This window comes from Camelus bactrianus, chromosome 12 (assembly GCF_048773025.1).
Source record: "Camelus bactrianus isolate YW-2024 breed Bactrian camel chromosome 12, ASM4877302v1, whole genome shotgun sequence".
Classification (NCBI taxonomy): Eukaryota; Metazoa; Chordata; class Mammalia; order Artiodactyla; family Camelidae; genus Camelus; species Camelus bactrianus.
In genome coordinates, this window is record NC_133550.1 from 57156940 (window position 1) to 57178196 (window position 21257).

Sequence of the window (21257 nt, forward strand, 5' to 3'; positions counted from 1 at the left end):
TCCCCCAAAGAGTAACTCAAAATAAAAATATACACTAAAGCATAAAATATACAACTTACAACTGAAAATAAAATATCTTCTTTCCAGAAAAAAAAATAGTCATGTCAATAGAATGTGGGAAGCAACTTGAATAAGCTCCCACTGACCAAATATGAGATAATCTGAGCTTCAATGAGGATAAGAATTGCAATGGATCGAAGTCCATTAGATAAGTTTAAATACATAATAATAAATTATCATAAGGACATTGGGGGAAGAAAAACAATTAGTTACCTTTAAGGGATAACAGGTAACCAATTTATTATCTTGAAAACTAGGGAAATAAAAAGAAAGAATTATATATTTAACCTGCCTTTCCTATATGAACTGTACCATAGGGTCGTCAAGTAATGTAAAATCATTTCAGCTAATAAATGAAAATGAAATGGTAAAATTAAAATATTAGCATTTTTGCAATCTTCAATGAATTAATGGATCTAAGCACTGAAAATCAATGGCTGCTAATATAAAAAAAAAAAAAAAACTGAGAGAACCAGACATTATGTGCTTCCTGGCAAATTTGATTGGGTCTCTGGATTCAGATGCCACTTTGTAGGAAATAGGAAAGAGAAGCATTTTAACGGTACTGTGAATGTGTAATCAGAAAAATCCAGTACTCTATAGATCAAATGGCCCTACATTCTTCAACAAATGTATTTAAGGAAAGAGAAATGGTGGAGAGAAAGCCTGTAGATTAAAAGATATTTAAACTCTTTTTTTTAAAATAGATATACATTACTGTACATAATATAGATAAACAACAAGAACCTGCTATATACATAGTCATCCTCTCTGACAACTGATTTTTAAAAAATAACTCCTTGACTTTTTCTTTCTATTTGCTTGGAAGAATTTGGAATCAGAATGAGAAGCACTGATTATCTTTGATAATTTCAAAATCAGATGTCAATACTGAACAAAGCAAACCAAGTATAGACATCAGTACATTGACTAAGTAAGGAGGTTGGGTATGCAATTATTTGGTCCATAACATACTCTCTACCCCTGCTGATCATTTATTACTAAGACGGTAACTGTCTGAATAACTGTGAATGGAATCCTTGAGGTCAATGCCTATGATTCTACACATTCATTCATAAAATATTTATGAACTGTATAGGTGGCTAATAAGCATATGAGAAGATGCTCAACATCATTAACTGTTAGAGAAATGCAAATTAAAACCACAATTACGATTTCACACCTACTAGGATGGCTAACATAAAAAAGACAGACATTAACAAGTGTTAGCGAGGATGTGGAAAAATTGGAACCCTCATTAATTGTTGGTGGTATTGTAAAATGGTTTAGCCACTTTGCAAAAACAGTTTGGCAGTTCCTCAGAATGTTAAACATAGAGTTACTATATGATCTAGAAATTCATCTCCATGACATATACCCATAAGAATGGAGAACACGTGTCCATACTAAACCTTATGCATGACTGTTTACAGCAGCATTTTCATAAGAGCCAAAAGGTCCTAATGTCCATCACCTGATGAATGGATAAACAAAATGTGAAATACTCATACAGTGGAATATTATTCAACCATAGAAAAAGAAACCAGACAAGAAAATGCCACACATTATATTATTCCATTTATATAAGATGTTTAGAATAGGCAAATCTATAGAGATTTTAAATTAGTGGTTTCCAGGGACTTGGGGTAGGAAGAAGGATGGAAAGTGCTAATGGGTGGAGGATTTCTTCTTGAGGTGATAAAAAGGTTATAAAATTATATACTGGTGATGGTTTCACAACTCTGTGAATACTAAAAATGAATTGTATACTTTCAAAGGGTGCATTTTGTAGTATGTAAATTATTTCTCAATGAAGCTGTTATACAAATATTTACTGACTGCCCATTCTGTGCTGGAAACTCTTCTAAGGGCTGAGGATAATGTAGTGAAGACATCGAAGACCCTGCTCTCAAAAAGCTTGGAATAAAGAGTTTTGTTTCTGAGTGCAAGCTTGTGTCCCTAATAGATTATACATAGATTGGAGACCTACCACTTTTTGCCAAGGGAAAATTACACCATGGTAATCCTCATTCTACCCTTCTCTGCAGCCTTTTCCACTGAGAATATATAAAGAAGAAATTGTCAAAGAAATAAAAGAGGAGGAGAAATTGTCACAGATTACAAGAATTCAAGAAGGTGAGAGTGAACAAAGTTATCAAATGCTGCAGAGAGGTCAAGAAACATGGGATCAAAACATACCCCTCTGGATTTGACAATTAGGGAGTCCATGGTACTCCCCTAGTACAATTTTAGTGGAATGTCAGAGACAGAGCAACTTTGTAATGGTTGCATATAGCACAATGCCTGATACACAGTAGTTGCTAAAGGAGTAATTGTTGGATTGAGTATAAGTGTGCTTTGAGAAAGTAAAGACTGAAAATAAAGCCAATGCTTATAACAAGTTTGTATGAGAAGGGGAAGTAGGTAGTGAGTGGTATTTGAAGGAATGTGAGTTAAGGGAGTTTATTTTTTAGTATGAGAGGAATTGATTATAGTCTGAGAACATGTTACTAGTTGAGAAGAAAAGTTTGAATGTAGTGGAAAGAGAGAAGGTAGCAGGGTCTGGAAGACATGAGAGGGTTCCTCTGAGATCCAATTTGATCTGTAGATGCAGGTATATTTTCAGGGGTGGGAAAGAAATTTAGGAAAATAGTATGTGATGGTTTCAAGTTTCTTTATTAATCTGAAAGCTAAGTCATCTGCAAAAAGTGAGGAGCCAAGAAAGGGGCTTGAAGATAGCAGAGAAGATTTGGAACAGCTGTCAGGAGTGGAATATACACTTATCAAGGACAAGAAAAAAGGATTGCCAGGGCATTTTGAAGTTTCAGAAGTAACTGACAAAATTATTCATAAATGTGCCTAAATGCTTAATTTTTTTTTACTTTTTATTTGTTTAATTTAATTTTATTTCTTTTCAGTGGAGGTACTGGGGATTGAACCCAGGACCTCTTGCATGCTAAGGAGGCACTCTACCACTGAGCTGTACCTTTCCTGCCAGGTGCTTAGTATTTTGAAGTTTTCTTGGGCATACTTTCTTTAAATGGTTTCCAACTATTATTTAACTTAAGAGACAAAAAGATAAAGAAGGTAAGCTAATGCTATATTGACATTTTCTTATGTCTATGGATATTATTTTCAGAATTCAATTTTAGAGTGGTATTTCAGATCACAAGCAATATAGTATTTTTTTTCTTTAATAAAATTGTCAAACATAACTTGTATAACTTGGATGTCATCTTGGTTCTCTGGGGCCACCTAAGACATGGATGATATTGACTTAATCCATCAGCATCCTGTGGATTATAGATGCCCAAAGTTTTCCTCAAGATTTATGTCTGTTCCCTGAGGCCTTGAGATTTCATAATAATTTCTGGCTCTGAGTTCCTGCTTCCGGTTACTTAGTCTAGTTCACAGATCATACATTATCCCCTTTATGTTACCTATTTCATGTTAACCCAGTTGTAGATTTTGATATTTTTCCCTAATGGCCATTAAAAACATTCACAGAGACATTTATATGTAGACATGACTTTGCTGAAGGTGGTAACATGTGGGGATTCTCATAATATCACAGAAAACAACTCAGCTTGATGTTAGCCTCCTCTGTTTTTCTTACTCTTCTAACTTTTCTTGTCCTCTTCTCTAAGAAACAAAAGTTCAATTTCTCCAATGCTGTAGTGATGGAGTAGTTTAGCTCTCTGTGTCCCCTACTGCCAGCTTGAGATATATCTTGGTCTATCCAAGGCCAGTAAAACACTCCACAGAACAAACAGTCCTTCTTTAGAAATCTTTTTTGCATCCCTCACATAAGTCTCTAGCCAACTTCATTGTATTCCCTTTTGTATAATTGTCATAGCCCGTAAAACATCTCAAGTTTTCAAAGCAGACCATATTTTTTATTAAGGCACCCAACTCACAGAGTTTCTTCAGTATTTTAATTTAAACTGTGATATCATCTAGAGGGGTCTCTGTAACTGACCATCATGGTACCATCATTACATTTTTCTAAAAATCCCTGTGTCAGATTTACTAATCTTTACCAAGCCTTTTTTCTCTTGATCATGACTTTAGTAACAGCTATGCCCCATTTTTCTTAGGTTACTTGAGCTTTCCTCTGATACAGCCAACAAGATCCTCTCTTTCCCTGGGGGAAGTTTTTTGAGCCCTGTGTGGGGAATCAAGAAGGTTGGGCTTATGTCATTAAACCAGGCACTAGCTGTTTATGTCAGCTAAATGACATAACTGAACCTGGTGGTTTATTAACTGCCCCCTCGTAGGGATGAATAAAGAAGAAAAAGGGGCTGTTTGAGAACAGTTGGGAAATGTAAAGCAAAATCTTTCTTATAAGACATGAAAGCAGTGAAATGGCCCAGTGGATCCAAGATGGTGCTGTTATGGAAACGACAGGCCAGCCAAGAAACAAGCACCACTCGGAGGGTTGGAGTACTCAGATGTATTATGCCGGCGGGCTCAGAGGGGCTTTTGCTCCGAAGCTCTGAGCACCTCCAAGACGTGCGCATGAGGTTTTATAGGGTAAAGTACAAGCTTGGGGTGTTTGGCCAATAGGCATGGAACAGCTTTAGCAGCATTATCATCACAAAAGTGGAGGCAGGAAGGCAGCAAACCAACATTTCAAAGCCAGATATATCTCTTTGAAAATCCAGCTGGCTAGCAAAAAAAAAAAAAAACAAACATGAACAGCAAACCAACACTAATTAACTTAGATTTTCCAGTTAGTCCAGCAGAACTCAGATCAGTATTCTAATACTTAGATTTGTGAGTTATCTTGTTAGCCCAGCCCAGCTTTTCTTTCACATTCTTAGACTTGTGAGTTATCTTGTTAGCCCAGCCCGGCTTTTCCTTCACAGTGCCCTAAGGATCCAGAGGGGACCAGTCAATGAGGAAGAAGGTGACAAGGGTGTAATTACAAGCTGTCCTCCCAAATGAGATGGCATCTAACATACCAACAAGAATAAACAGGAAGCGTTTTAACAGAAAGATGAGAAGGAACCCATTGTTTGAGCAAACCAATGTTCTTATTTCCGAGGAAAACACCCTCCTAGAATAAATACAGCAGACTTTTCAGATTCAGGATGGCTCAGCTGTTACATTAACACAATTTTAGCTTAATGAAGATTTCATGCTGTGATTACAAAAGTGACTAAAAATCATTACATAACGTTAGTAAAAGTCAGATGATAAAACATCTGAGGCATGAGTAGTCTTTAAAAGTTATTACTAAGAGCAGTTACCCACCGCTGTAATACGGAGTTGTAAGGACTAGAGACCACCACCACCTGGATGGGCAACTAAGCTTTGGTGGAAGAACCCCTGGGTTTTGTGAAGAGGGGGATGGGGTGGCTGAAACATCAGGAGATAAAGAAACCTGGAGAGACCTCTCAGCAGGCAAAAAGGCCAATGGCCACACGTGCAAGAACATCTTAGCTGACACTGTATGTGTTATTTTGACTCTGTGAATGCCAGGAGTCTTGCATTTCTGTTTTGGACATCGCAAATTACAAACCTCAATGATCAGACTTTTTTGAGGACCTTCTGAGGAGTCAGAGAATCCTTCAGAAGTAGAAGACTGCAATTGGTAATTCAAAACAAAAAATGAATGGACTGTTGATTGGGCTTGAGATATGTGCAAGTTGAGTTAGTCACGACTGAATTGTGGGTAATAATAATAATAATAACAGTAACTACAATTTATTGAGTGTCTACCTTATACAGGTACTGTACTATGCATTTTACAGATGGAACCTTATTTAATTTACGTTATAAGCCAGATGAGTGTTTTCTCAGGTTTACAAATGAAAGAAATTGGAGTTAATTAGATGCATTTCAAAGACTAGCATCCATAACATAAATGGGAAGGAGGCATGCTTGTACAGGAAAAGCTTGCTAATCTCTGAGCCCAGGGATGCTTAAATAGTGCTTTATAGCAGAGATTAAGGCTTGGGCCAAATCTGGGTTATTACTGGAGAAATAATTATTAAAATCTTGTCCTCACCTTGCTGCCTTTTCAAGCACTCATCACCACTCCCTGATAGTACTATGCTAAACAAATGAATAGAATCTCAAATTGCAGAGCTTACTTTCTAGTGAGGGAGCTAGATCATAAACAAGTAGGCAAATATAAAAATAATTTCAGGTACTGATATTGCTATGAAGGAAATGCGATGTGAAATGGGAGAGATTAACTTTAATTAGGGTGGTTGCCTGAGGAAGTTCAAAATTTGAACTTATTCTCAAATAATATGAAGAAGTTAGCCATCTTAAGATCTGGCTGAAAAAAAATAACATATTAGTAAGTATTTGGGAAATAATATGATTGTTAAGTACAGATGTCATAGACTGTTTCAAGACTGGCAGTATTTTGGTGAATAAAAAGAGTTTCAGTTTGTCTTCGTGTTTCCTCTGACTCTTAGTATTCAAGCGCTCGGTGGTCCAGTCTGCTTCTAAGATCCCACTATATTTGGTGGCTTCCTGTCTGGAGGTCTCTTGTGGCCTTCTCAGCTTCTGTCTCAGCTCCTAAAGGAGAAAGGCATTTCCCTCGCTGAGGCAATTGTTTACAAGGACATCTGCAATGATTCCTTCCATCTGGGTACAAGTCTTTCTTTGCAACTGTGAGTTTGCTGCTTATCGAAATTCCTTCCCCACTTCCTTGAATGTGGGCTTGCCCTGTGACTTGCTTTTCCAGTAGAATGCAGCGGAAGTAACACTGTGGGACTTGTGAGTGCAGGCTTCAAGAGGCCTTTGAAGCTTCTATTCTTGTCCTCTTGGAATGCTGACATTAGCATGTGAAAAAAAAAATCTCAGCCAGTCTCCTTGAGAACGAGAAACCACATGGAGACAGAGGCCCAGCCAAAATCATCACCAACCACCAGACTTTTGACTAGACTAGCTTGGACCATGCAATCTTAATGGCCTGCAGATGATAACTTCCACAATGAGTGACCATTAACAGAATGAGTGAGATCAATAGAGGAACTACCCAACTGAATTCACCTCAAATTTCTGACCCATAGAATTATAAGCAAATGAAATGATTCTCATTTTAAGCCACTAAGCTTTTTATGCAGGGATAGATCATTAAGAAACTAGCTAGACTCCAGAGGTTGCTTCAAAATGGCAGAGTAGAAAGACCCGGAGCTAACCTCCTCTCATGAGCACACCAAAATTACAACTATTTACAGAGCAACTATTGATGAGAAAGACCAGAATCTACCAGAAAAGATCTTCTATATCTAAAGATATAAAGAAGGAACCACAGTGAGTTGGGTAGGAAGGGCAGAGTTGTAATATAGATAAGACCCATACCCTCTGGTGGGCAACCCTCAAATAGAAGAATAACTACAATTGCAAATGTTCTCCCCAAGGAGCAAGGTGGTCTGAGCTCCACATCAGGCTTTCCAGCCCAGGGGTCTGCACCCAGAAGATGAGCCCCTGGAACATTTAGCTTTGAAGGCCAGCAGCCCTTACTTTTGGGAGACCAGAGGAGACCAGAGGGAAATAGAGACTGCACTTTTAAAGGACACATAAAAAATCTCATACACTCCAGGACTCAGGACATCTGAAAGGAGACTGTTGATCTTGGAGAGTTTCCTAGACAGGCAACTGGATCTCACCCGGAAGACACAGACAATGGTGGCACCCATTTTTGGAAGCTCGTTTTATCATGTAGACACTGGTGCTAGTGAGCACCGTTTTGGAATTCTCCCTGTAGTTTATTAGCTTCACAGCCTACCCTGCCCCTGCCCACCAGCACATGGGCACCAGTACTGGGACACTTCAGGCTAAGAAATTAGCTTGATGGGGACACAGCCCCACCCTCCAGCAGGCAGGCTGCCTTAAGACCCTCTGAACCCACAACCACCCCTGGACAAAGCCCTGCCCACCAGCAGGTGGACACCAGCTCCAGGACCACCACAGCCCTACCAACCGCCATAGCAAGACCCAGCTCAACAACAGCAGGCCAGCACCAGCTCTGGGGCCCACCCAGGTCTTAACCCTGCCCACCCAGGTCAACACCAGCTCTGAGACACTTTGGGCCCCTCAACTATCCATCCCTTATGACCTAGCCCTGTCAACCAGTGGCCAGCATCCTCCACATGAGGCAGGACCTGGCAATCAACTGAACCCCCACCCACCAGTGGTCCAATACCAGCACTGGGACCTCTGAACAGAGACTCCAGGACATAGCTCTGCCCACCAGTTCATACAACTCAACATCAAAAAAAAAAAAAAAAAAAAAAAAAAAAAAACCAAAAACAAAACAAAAAAACAAACAAACAAAAAAAACCAAACTTGATTAAAAAATAGGCAGAAGACTTGTATAGATATTTTTCCAAAGAAGGCATACAGATAGCCAATAGGCACCTGAAATGATGCTTAATATCACCAGTCATTAGAGAAATGCAAATCAAAACCACAATGAGATGTCAACTTATATCTGTCAGAATGCCTATCATCAAAAAGACAACAAATACCAAATATTTCTTTCCCCTTTTTTCCAAAAGGGAACCCTTCACTGTTGTACAGTGTTGTGGGAATGTAAATTTGTTCACCCACTGTGGAAAACAGTGGAGTTTCCTCAAAAAACTAAAAGTAGAATTACCATATAATCCAGCAGTTCCCCTCCTACTACATACGTACCCGAAAGAAATGGAAACACTAATATGAAAAGATACATGCACCACCCCCGGGATCATATCAGCTCATATCAGCATTGTTTACAGTGACCAAGTTATGGAAGCAACCCAAGTATTCATCAAGAGATGAATGGATGAAGAGGGGGTATACACACACACACACACACACACACACACACACACACACACACACACACACACAATAGAATACTAGGTTATAAAAAAGAATGAAATCTTTCCTGGAAGATACTCTGCTTAGTGAAATGTCAGACATAGAAAGACAAATACTGTATGTTATCACTTATATGTGGAATCTAAAAACATAAACAAATGAATATAACGAAACAGAAACAGACTCATAGAGGAAAAACTAGTGATCACTTACTGGTAAGATGGAAGGGGGAAGGGGCAAGGTAGGGACAGGGGATTATGAGTTACAAACTATTATGTATAAAATAAACTTCAAGAATATATTGTACAACACAGGAAATATAGCCAATATTTTATAATAGCTTTAAATGGAGTATAAATCTATAAAAATTTTGAATCACTATGTTGAAACCTGAAACTAATGTAATATTGTAAACCAACTGTATCTCAAAAAAACCAAAAAACAAAAAACAACTCAAACTTAGGTCTACAGCTCTTCCAGCCTGGAGATGGGCATTGTAAGTGTGGGCCACTTTGCTGTTGAGAATAAATCACCAAGATTCAGTATTCCATTTACATTTTGGAAGATGAAAAAGAAGTGCATTACTAGTCTTGCGGGCTCATCTCCGTTCTTGATTTATTTCTTACCTTTAGTTTCTCATTGGAAACGAGAAAATGTAGATTTCTTTTTGTGTGTTGGGGCCTTCCCTTAAAGAGGAGGTGACCAGAAAAAATTTTAAAATCAAGGTCAAAACCAAATCAAACCAAAACAAAACAAAAAAGAAATTAGCTAGACTTCAAAGAGCTTTCTTTTGGGCTTTATGTCATCTTGCTCTGACCTTGAAGTTGCTGACTGAATGCATCTTCAAGAGGTCTCTTGAAAGATGCCAGAATGCATTATGTTAAGCTTTCATCCATTTTTCAAATTACTTCAAGTACACCTATCAGCAGAATTGAAAGATTATTTCTATTTTTCTGATAGAAAAAGGATTCTTACTATTCTAAACATATGACGGGCATATGATACTGCTAAACCTGAACAGATGGATTGAGAGTCCTTTCTCACTGTTCCAAACTTCTGCTTTCTTTTAGCACATGCTCTAAATTCCTAGTTTATGTATCATGCTGGTCACCAAGTATGGGTATCTAGTGTCCTGAGCACAAGTATCCTGACTGCTGTCTGCATATTGGTTCCTGGTGTTTCAAGTACCTACCATTAGTAATCATAACGGCAATTTTGATTTGAGAATGATGGAGCCCACAGTAATGAAGGAATCATATGTGGTTCAAGTGCACCATGTAACTCTGGCCTTAGTTAGTGCTTCCTCCCCACTAAGACTTAGAAGGGTATGAAGATTAGTTTCTGTGTCTTTATGATTTTCCATTGTTCTAGCTACATTGATTCCTTTTTGCTACTGAACAGATCCAGGCTGAATAATTCTTTAATCATAGAAGGATGCCATTTTTTAAAAAATTAATTGATTAATTGATTGATTGATTGATTTCACTGTAGTAGTTTTATAAAGATCCATGGAATCTGATGAGTAGTCAGTTTCTGACATGAGTGTTTACTAAAAATTCTTCCTGTTCGCTGCTGTTCTATGGTTATCCTGTGTATCATTTAATTAATATCCCTTTTCTATTTTTTCACCGGCAACAATTGTGGCAAAAGCTATGCATTTACTGACCCACTGGTTTATTTACACAGGGGCACTTGCGTGTGGTTTATACCAGTCTCTCAAATGATTTTTCTCTCTTGCCCATGCAACACTTGGGCCAGTTTCATTTTTAACTCCAGATTTTCTGCATGGTGTCCTCTCCCTCTTAGACCACACTCTTTCTGTTTCTAAGCTTATGTTTCCTTTCAGCCTAGGCACTCGACTTCCTGCTTCCTGTTGGAAGAACGGTTCTCAGTTTAAAGTAGAAATAGATGGTATTTCCTGTGCTCAGTCAATTGTTGGGACTACGTTCTCACGTTCCCTGGATTACATATCCAGCTCTGCATACTTCCCCATATTCTTTTTGGTGATAAACACTTACATGTTTCTAATACATATTTCTAAATGTCCTTTAGTTATAGTGTTACAGTGCATAGGACTTCAAACACTTGAAGGTGAGAGACAGATCCCATTCATGCCCTTTCTTGAGGGATAGCAGATTTATAAATGACAGGGTTTTAAAAATAGATTTATAAATCTGTGAAATTCCATATCAGGAATCTGTTTCCATGATTCTACTTTATCAGTTTCTAAATGTGAAGGGCCAAGAGCAGAATGAGTTGGAATTATTTGTAGGACTTCGGGTATAAATTTTGAGAGATTTAGAAGAGTGTGAATACATTGGTTATTATATTTGCAAACATGTCACTGGCAGTGTGCAAGAAAGATATTCACCTCTGGCGATTGACTGTGTATCCAGCCACTTACTAATTAGTTACTGACTCACTAATTAATAAATTTTTACCCCTTCACAGTCTCCCCCTTTCAAATTCTCTTATTAGCAACTGGAGACACAATTGGGCCACTCTTTCCCTCATCCCTTATTCCCAGAGATTAAAGACAAGACTTTATGTTTCTGATTACTTTAACTAGATTTTACTTATCTTTGGGATCTCTCAATCTAGTTTCCACTAGTGCCACCGGTCCTTGAGATACCCTTTCCCTCCTTTAACATTCTGGCTTAAGTGTCTAGAATTAAAAAACAAAAAACAACAACAAAAAAAACCTTTAGTAAATACTAATGAATATTAAAGAAAATGCTAGAAACAACGACAGAAACCTAGATTCATGTAAGTGCAGGATTTTTACCATACTGAGACAGGAGGGAAGGGAGCAGGGCACAACCATTAAAAAATGAAACAGCAATTGACAACAGGACATAAACTGGTTAGCAACAATCAGGCCTGAGACAGCAGAGGATCTGACTCCCAGCGGACCTTGAGCCTCATTATACACTCATTGTAATGCATTAGCTGCTTAATGGCACACCCGCAGGTGCCATGGCAGTTCCCAGGCTGACCATAAAGGGCCAAAAGTGGGCAGGGCCCAGTTCTTGGAAATTCCTGCCCCTTCCCCAAAGTAGTTGGAATAATCCTCCCACTTGTTAGCATATGAAATTACCAAGCCCATAAAAACTAACCACCCCCCTGCCCTGCCCCCTGCACTCTGGGGCCTCTGACCTTTTGAGATGGCCTGCATTCTGCCTGTGGAATGTGTGTCTCCTAGGCTGCTCTCACTTTCCAATATGACCCCATCTCCCAGGGCCTCTCTTGCTTTCTGAGACAGCTCGCACTCTGTGGATGGAATGTGTATCTCCCTGAATAAATCTACTTTTACTTTACTATGACTCACTCTTGAAATCTTTCCTGTATGAAGTCAAGGACCCTTGCTTGGCAGGACATGTCCCAGGGACTCGCCCGAGACCTGGGACATGACCATCCTCTTGTGCCCCATCTTCCTGCAGCAATAGCACTATGCACTTGTTTTAAAATTGATATGCTTTTTTAAAATAAAGGATTTTTTTCCCCCAAAATTTCAACACATTTCTTTACCCTGGAACTGGGCTTGGTCTTCATTATTAATTCTATGGACATCAAAAAGAAATAGAATAACTTGTGTAAAATGTCCTTGCTATTGATTTTATATTAGTAATCTATATTCTCTATAATGTAATATAGTGTGCTCTTGAAAAATTGAAATGTAAATTTTTTCCTAATAATGTGACTTTTTTTAGCCCTAGCCCTAGTCCAAACCAAGTTCTTGTTACCCTACTGCTTCCCAGTAAATCTTTTCATACAATTATCGGCATTTCTGAATTTAAGCAGTAATACAGCATTATCATTAAGAGGTTTGATATCAGACAGTCTTGGCTTTAAATCCTGACTCTACCAGTTATTACTGTTACTAGATGCATGAGTGTGTGAAAATTATTCAACCTCTTTAAGGTTTAGTTTTCTCCTTCTAAAATATGAATAATAATGGTACCCACTTCATAGGGTTGTCAAGATTAAATGAGCTAGTCTTTGACAAGTACTGCATATTATTATTTCTATTGTCACAGTTCTTCTTATGTTCCTAGATATGTTTGATATCCTATTGTTTATGCTAAAAAATTTAATTTGAGTCAATCCAATAAAATATAAAATCTTGAGAAAAGAATGAACTCTTGATTCTACAACATTATCCACTTCCTTCTAATTTTCTCCTCAGAATCTCACTGGTTCCAAGTTTTTTAAGGCTTTTTACCCTTAACTATAGGAGAAGATACAAATATTGATATCAGAAGGGGTCCACACGTTAAGAAGTCAAGTAATTTTTTTTTCAATGGTATGGGTCACAAGAGAATATTCCTTTCAAAATATAGAGTTGAGGAATAAAACATAAGTAATAAGACAAGCTGTGTGAGGCAGGAATTGGAAATATATTTGTATTAAGTCCTAAGAGGTAAGTGAATTTGCAGCATCAAAATAAATGACTCAGAGTGCTCTTTTGCTGTAAATTCAAGCCATATTAAATTACCTGCAGTTTCTTGGCCATACCATGCATTTTTATACCTTTGTACCTTGGCACATATTGTTTTATTTTCCTGGAATTCCCTTGTTTCCTATCATTTTGTCCATCTAGTGGACTCTTCCCAATGAGCCAATACAGCGTATGTGTGCTTTCCTCATGCAGTTTTCAGGCCATACCATTAAAGATCATCTTCATCAGATTCAGATCAATTACTACTTTTTTATTTTGTAAAGCTCTTTCTAGTCTTCTAGTGACTTACTACTTACTTCCGTTCTACTACTTATTATGTTGTGTTATTACTTTTAGCTGTCTTCTATGTCCCTTACATCGTTGTGAGCTTCACCACCTATCACATGTTTATTTGGCCTTTAGTAAATCTATGTTAAATTAACTGACAGTTAACAATACAGTATTTGTGTACCTTGACTTACCTAACCCCTAAGCTTCTGAACTATTCAGCCCTCCATTCATCCTACTTGTTCATTCATCCATCCCATCCACCCATCCCATCCCTCTGTTCCATCCATCCCATTAATTTTATTCATTTGCTCAATTACTCTGTCATCCTGTCCATCCTATCCACCCATTCTGTCTGTCCCATTCATCCATCCATCTTTCCAGAAATCACTTACTATGTGATTTTTAACACTGGGATTGGCACTGGAGATTAAAAAATGAGAAAGATGTAATTTCTGGTTTCAGGGAGCTCATAAAAGGGAAGTAGCACAAGCTAAAAATATAAACCACTTTTCTATTTTTTGTATTGGTCAAAGTAAGAGGTTAAGAAAGCAGCATTATTTTTAGTTAACTGCAATTTTTATTTTTTAAAAATGCAATAAATATTTGTTTACAAGTGAAGTGGGGTTTTACTTTTCTTTTGGAATTTAGTGTCATCACATAGCAATTTTCATGGAATAGAAGATATCATTAATGTTCTGGGGAAAAATACAGATTTGCTTTTTCCATTAGTCCAGGAGACTTTTAAAGCAATAATAGATGATGTGATAACTTCCAATATAATAAACAATGATTTTGTAATGCTCAGTTACTACATAGAGATTTACTGTGTATATATGATAAAGCAAAATGTATGAGCATATTTTAATGTTTATGGTTTCTTTGTATTCTCATCCATAAATAGATAACTCTTCTAATTTAGAAACTGAAATAAAGAAGTAGAATTTTAGTCTTGGATACAAATAAGATTTTAAAATATATTGCACTACTAAGATTAAAAAGGGAACGGAGAGGGAAGGGCCAGCTTCCTTCCACATATGCGGAAAAGGACCCGGCCTTGGCTTTCTTACTACACTGGTATGAAACCAGGAAGTGGAAGAGAGGCCAGGAGGGCATGCTGTGCATGAACATTGACCTCTAACTTGGTGTCCCTGTCTACCAGCAAAATGTGGCTTCATAAAACTCTGAGTCCGACAAATAGGATGAACAAGTCCTCATGTAAGTTGTCAGTGTGGGTGCAGAGATAATCAAGTGTTTCCTATTAAGACTCACACAGTGCTCAACCCCGTCTTGAGCAGAATTTTAACTTACTTAATGTTCTGAGGTAAAAATATGAGGAGATGGAGAAGATGCAAATATTTGCCTTTTGCAAAATGTTACTTTATCTGTGGGTAAAGTTACTACTGTGGTTTAAAGAATTCAGAGCTTAAATGGAATGTGGAATATTGGCTATGAACTTATGGCACTACATTTGTATACTTTAAATTAGGTTATAATGTTCAACATTAAAAGTAAATATATTTGGGTTCTCTTTAACCTCTCTGCCACATTTAGATGGTCAGAAATTCTCACCATTGGCAGATATTGTGAGTTCAGTTCCAGACCACCTCAATAAAGCATATATTGGAATAAAGTGAGTCACGTGAAATTTTTTGTTTCCAAGTGCATATAAAATTAATGTTTACACTATACTGCAGTCTATTAAGTGTGCAATAGCATTATGTCTTAAAAAACAATGTACATACCTTAATTTAAAAATACTTTATTACCAAAAAATGCTAATCATCATCTGAGCCTTCAGTGAGTCATAATCTTGTTGCTGGTGGAGGGTCTTGTCAACATTGTTGGCTGCTGACTCATCAGGGTGGTGGCTGCTGAAGGTTGGGGAAGTTGTGGCAATTTCTTAAAATAAGACAAAAATGTTGTTGTCACATCGATTGACTCCTCCCTTCACCAACAATTACTCTGTACCATTCAGTGCTGTTTGATAACATCTTACACTAGAACTTCATTCAAAATTAGTCAGTCCTCTCAAACCCTGCCACTTGCTTTATCAACTAAGTTTATGTAATATTCTAAACCCTATGTTGTCATTTCAGCAGTCTTCACCAGGAATAGATGCCATCTCAAGAAATCACTTTCTTTGCTCAACCACGAAAAAGCAACTTCTCATTCATTCAAGTTTTATCACGAGATGGCAGCAATTCAGTCCCATCTTCAGGCTCCACTTCTGATTCAAGTTCTCTTGCTATTTCCACCATGTCTTCAGTTACTTCCTCCACTGAAGTCTTGAACCCTGCAAAGGCATCCATGAGGGTTGAAATCAATGTCTTCAAAACTCCTATTCATATTGATATTTTGACCTCTTCCCACAAATCATGAATGTTCCCAATGGTGAACCCTTTTCAGAAGCTTTTTGACTTACTTTGCCCAGATCCATCAGGGGAATTACTGTCTATGGTAGCTATAGCCCTATGAAATGGATTTCTTAAATCATAAGACTTGAAAGTCAAAATGACTCCTTGAGCCATGGGCTGCAGAATGGATGTTGTGTTAACAGGCATAAAAACAACTTTAATCTCATTGTACATCTCCATCAGAGCTCTTTGGTGACCAGGTACATTGTCAATAAGCAGTCACATTTTAAAAGAAATCTCTCTGAGCAATAGTTCTCAACAGTGGGCTGAAAAGATTTAGTAAACCATGTTGTAAACAGATGTGCTGTCATCCAGGCTTTGTCGTCCACTGACAGAGCACAGGAAGAGTAGATTTTACATAATTCTTAAGGGACCTAGGATTTTCCAAATGCTAAATGAGCATTGGCTTCAACCTCAAGTCACCAGCTGCATGAGCTCCTAACAAGAGAGTCAGCTGAAGCTTTGAAGCCAGGCATTGTCTTCTCTATGAAAGTCCTAAATAGCATCGGCCTCCAATAGAAGGCTGTTTCGTCTACAATGAATATCTGTGGTTTGGTGTAGCCACCTTTGTTAATTATCTGAGCTCGAGCTTCTGGATAACTTGCTGCTTCACTTTGTGCTTTTGTGTTATGTTGACGGCTTCTTTCCTTAAACCTTGTGAACCAACCTCTGCTGGCTTCATGCTGTTCTTCTGCAGTTTCCTCACCTCTCTCAGCCTTCTCAGACTTGAGGGGCTTAGGGCCTTGCTTCCTCTGGACTCGGCTTTGGTGTAAGGAGGATTTTGTAGCTGGTTTGAGCTTCTGTCCTGACCCCTCAGACTTTCTCCATATCAGCAATAAGGCTGTTTTACTTTCCTATCATTCATGTGTTCACTGGAGTAGCACTTTTAATTTCCTTCAAAAACTTTTCCTTTTCATTCAGAGCCTGGCTAACTGTTTGGTGCAAGAGGGCTAGTTTTTGCTGTCTCTGCTTTCAACACGCCTTCCTCACTAAGCTTAATCATGTCTAGCTTTTGATTTAAAAGTGAGAGACATCCAACTCTTTCTTCTACTTGAACACTTAGAGGACATTTAGGCTTATTAATTGGTCTAGTTTCAATATTAAAATATCTCCTGGAACAGGAAGGCCCGAGGAAGGGTAGAGAGACGGGGAGCGGCTGGTTGGTGGAGCAGTCAGGACATGTGTAACATTTATGGATTAAATTCACCGTCCTATATGAGTGTGGTCCATGGCACCCCAAAACAATTACAATAATTACATAAAAGATCCCTAGTCAAAATCACCATAGCAACTATAACAGTGAAGTTTGTAATATTGCAAGAATTGCCAAAATGTGACACAGAGACACAAAGTAAGCAAATGCTGTTGGAAAAATGGCACCAATAGGCTTGCTCGACTTAGAGTTGCCACCAACTCCCAATTTGTAAAAAAACATACTGTCTGTGACACTATGATACCTTTAAATGATGGTCTCATTTAATCGTAGAGCATGAAAAATTCCCATTGTTAGACAGGTGTCTGTGACTCTTCCAGCCATAGATGCAGTAGGTCACGGTTATTGTTTTCTTTGTGTCTGCTTTTGTCTTGATGTTAATATCTCTCTGTTAGTTTCTTTACTGCTACTTCAATGATCATGAATCCTATAAACAAACAAACAAACAAACCAGCAAACAAAAACAAACCATCATGTAGTGATTGAACTAGAAGGACTCTTTAAGGATCCTCAAGCCCAGTCCATTTGTCATTGTAGAGATAAAGAAACCAAGGGCTACTAGGAGCAGCATGGCAAGGACTGAATGCCACAAGCGACAGTCAACTCTCCCTGCTCAGTTCTAAACCACTTCACCATTTAGCATCTGTAAGAGGACGGAAGTGTGCTCAACGTGCTATGATAGCATGAGGAGGATACTTAGCCAAGGGGTGTGTGTGTGTGTATGTGTGTGTGTGTGTGTCCAAGAGAGCGAGAAGAAGAGAGAAAGACACAGAGACACAGAGAGAGACACAGAGGGAGAGTTCTCAGAGCCCCTACTAAAAACCAGATAGGGAGATGGGTGAAAAATTTTTCCTGCAGTGACTGACACCTTAGGATCAGTAAGGAGTAATCCAGGCAAAGATGAAGAGGAAAGGGCATTAAATTTAGAGGAAATAGTGTATTAAAAATATGGAAGGTTGAGAGAACATAGGTGTCTGAAACTGAATGGGGGAATTAAACTGACATAAGAAATGGCCAAAGGCAGTTTTTATTGTTTCTAAGGAAAATATCACCAGTACTGTGAAGACTCAAGACGTAAATTCTTCTCAGAGCTCTTTAAGTTTTTATTTTGATGATCTGGTACTTTTCTTTAATTATCTTACGGGATTCACACACCCCTCCTCCTTATGTCTTTCTTTTTTACCATGGCTACCAGGAAGCTTAGTGCTTAGTTTTATATTTAATTGTGGGAACCTCTTCTGAGATTTGTTTTTCTGATATAATTATATTATCTTTTTATTCCATTTCCTCCTTATTTCTTTGGCTTTAATTATTTTTCCCTTAAGTTGTCTTTAAAATGTATTTGTGCATATTTATTGATGACCTGAAAGATTCCCTGGTATGGAAGAGAGGGGAACTCCAGAACAAACCCTGTCTACTTCTCTGGTTCTGGCCAGGGCTGTCCTGTATTGACCAATGACTTTTTTCACAGTTATAGAGATAATTTTTTGGTATTGATAGACATGTGATTTAATGGCATAACCATTTAATTAAAACATCAAAGCTTAGATGTACAAGCCAAAGGGGAGACCTGTTGCTCAAGCACAGAATGACCTTTTACAATAATCAAAGAATTTGCTTTATTTCTTCCAATGATTCAAAGTTCAAATAGTCCTCTTATATTCCACATAAAATATACAGGCTTAAAGTTTCCAGGAAGGTTTTTTTGTTTTTTTGTTTTTTTGTTTTTTTTTTTTGGAATTCTTTTACTTGATTGATTCTAAAATTGGGGTAGTGTGCCATCCCAAAATTCCTGAACATAAATTATTTTTTTCTGATCCGTAGTCACTCAGTCTGTTGAATTAAACAAACATTTTTCCCCCTGTAAGCCATCCTTAAATTCTTTTTGAAAGTCATAGATAAACAGAAAAATATTTATTAAGCACCATCTTGCACCAGACATTTTATCAGGTATCAAGATTATAAAGATAAATGATCATGGCCAGGTAAGGGAGGCAAATATTTTATAAAAAAATTGTCATGACATTGTTACGGGCTCAACGTTTGTTTTCCCTTCTCAAATTCATATGTTGCAATCCTAACCCCCAATGTGATAGTTTTAGGAGACAGGACCTTTGCAAGGTTTTAGGTCATGAGGGTGGAGTCCTCATGGATGGGATTAGTGCCTTATAAAAGGGACCCCAGAGAGCTCTCCACCCCTTCTTCCATGTGGAGACACAGTGAGAAGGTGATCATCTATGAACCAGGAAGCGGGCTCTTACCAGACACCAGATCTGCCAGCACCTTGATCTTGGACTTAACCAGCCTTTAGAACTGTGAGAAATAAATTTCTACTTTTTTATAAGCCACCCAGTCTATGATAGTCTTTTCAAGTAGCCCAGACAGACTCAGACAAACATAGTGTGGCAAGTAGAAAAGTAGTGCTCACCCATGAAGGTGTCCTAGACAGGCAGGCACTTGAGCTGGCTCTGGATCAATGACAGGGCGTTTGCCAAGTGGCTCCCTGTGCTGAAGAATGATTGTGGTGAGAAGGAACTGCCTAGGCAAATGTATGGAGTCTTTAGAAAAGAGCAATCTGGTCAGACTGGCTGGACTCTCAGATGTGGTGGGATCCTTTGTGATGGCAGAATCCAGAGTGAATAACTGTCAGAAAGATCTAAGGGTAGGGGTCAAGATCTCTTTAAGGCAAGTCACTAATGTTTCTTTATTGTGTATCTCCTATAGAACTGTATATGAGGGAGAATTAATAAGACCTGCAAATGACACAGTCCTCTTTACAAACTGAAGTCCACAAGAAAACCTTAGCTTTCCTCCAGAGTTAAATCCATATCTAGGTGCCTGAGACATTTATCACTGCGGTTACTTTAATACGATGTACAAGAGAGATGGAAGGTTAGTAAGAACTGAGATGGGCTTGAAGGTGCTAAGAGAGCTGTATTCTTAGGCTTTGATTTTTGTCTCTGTTTTTGGATGTCATAACAATTATAAAATAGCAGTTTGATAATAGTGAATACTGCGATTTGGGGGATCTTGTAATTCAACAGGGAACACTGAGTACAGCATTACAGTGATTCTCAGCAATGTGCCTCAATTGGGCTATGGTATCATTATGTATCATTATAGTGTCTTCTGTTTACTATTGTACATAATCAAGACAATGAACTTTTATAGGCTTGAATGCCACAATTGCCCATAGGCCATGGCGGTGTTAGTGGACAGAGAACTGAAGCATGCCTGTGGATTCACACTGAATATTTTCATGACTGATTGCAAAGCATGCAGTTAGAATGACTGTGTAGCCAGTCACTTCAATACGTTGTACAACATTTATTTTCTATATTTGGATTTAACCCATATGGAACAAACGTACCGCCAAGATAAAGCTTTGCCTAAAAATATAATTTTCATAGGTTATTCATTTAACTATCGTTTCTCACTTTTGTCCTTGTCTCTCTAGTGCTTGAGCTATAAATTGAAGTGCTCAGAATTACCACTGAATTCGTCCCATATGACCCTGGCTGCACATGAGGACAGATATCGTTCTATATAAGGAAGAGTTGTGTTTTTGAAAGGTCTCATGTAAAAATTTTAAATCCAACTTTTCCATTGCTTCCATTAACAAACAGATGTGTCCACAGAAAATATGTTGGCCCCAAGAAATAATAAAATCACTCTTAAAAAAGCAGCAAATCCTTTAAAGTAACCATTTAAAAGGGAAATGCCATTGTGAATACATCCCTGAGAAGATAAAATAAAATAAATCTTCCACACTGCCATTCGAGAATTACTTTGCAGACAGAAGTTTTCAAAGGATACAGGCAGAAGTTTTCAAAGGCTGCCTGCCCATAAACATCTAAATCTTTATAGAGTGATATCCCTGGATTAATTTACCAACTTCCTTTTCACTATTCTTCCCCATGAAATCTCTGCTCAAGTCATGTTTTTCTTGCCATTCTCTGAAGATACCATGTGCTCTTGCCTCAGGACATCTGCATTCAAACTTTCCTCCTTCTAT

General features: G+C 38.0%; 1 protein-coding gene across 50 annotated transcripts in view; it reads left to right on the forward strand.

Moving 5' to 3' along the window:
• LOC123615538 (uncharacterized) overlaps positions 1 to 21257 on the forward strand; it is a 206233-nt gene that overhangs the window by 49970 nt on the left and 135006 nt on the right. For 22 of the 50 annotated variants that reach the window (XR_012510846.1, XR_012510849.1, XR_012510851.1 and 19 more), the window contains one exon: positions 2109 to 2196. The exons of 8 other annotated variants lie outside the window; for them this stretch is intronic. Coding sequence is in view for 8 of the 42 variants with exons in the window: in XM_074375429.1 (XP_074231530.1) it covers positions 2109 to 2196 (88 nt within the window). In the remaining 34 variants the exon portion in view is untranslated. Of the gene's footprint in view, positions 1 to 2108; positions 3148 to 4928; positions 8498 to 21257 lie in introns of those variants that run through there. 20 more of the 50 variants (XR_012510854.1, XR_012510855.1, XR_012510871.1 and 17 more) reach the window with 4 other exon arrangements.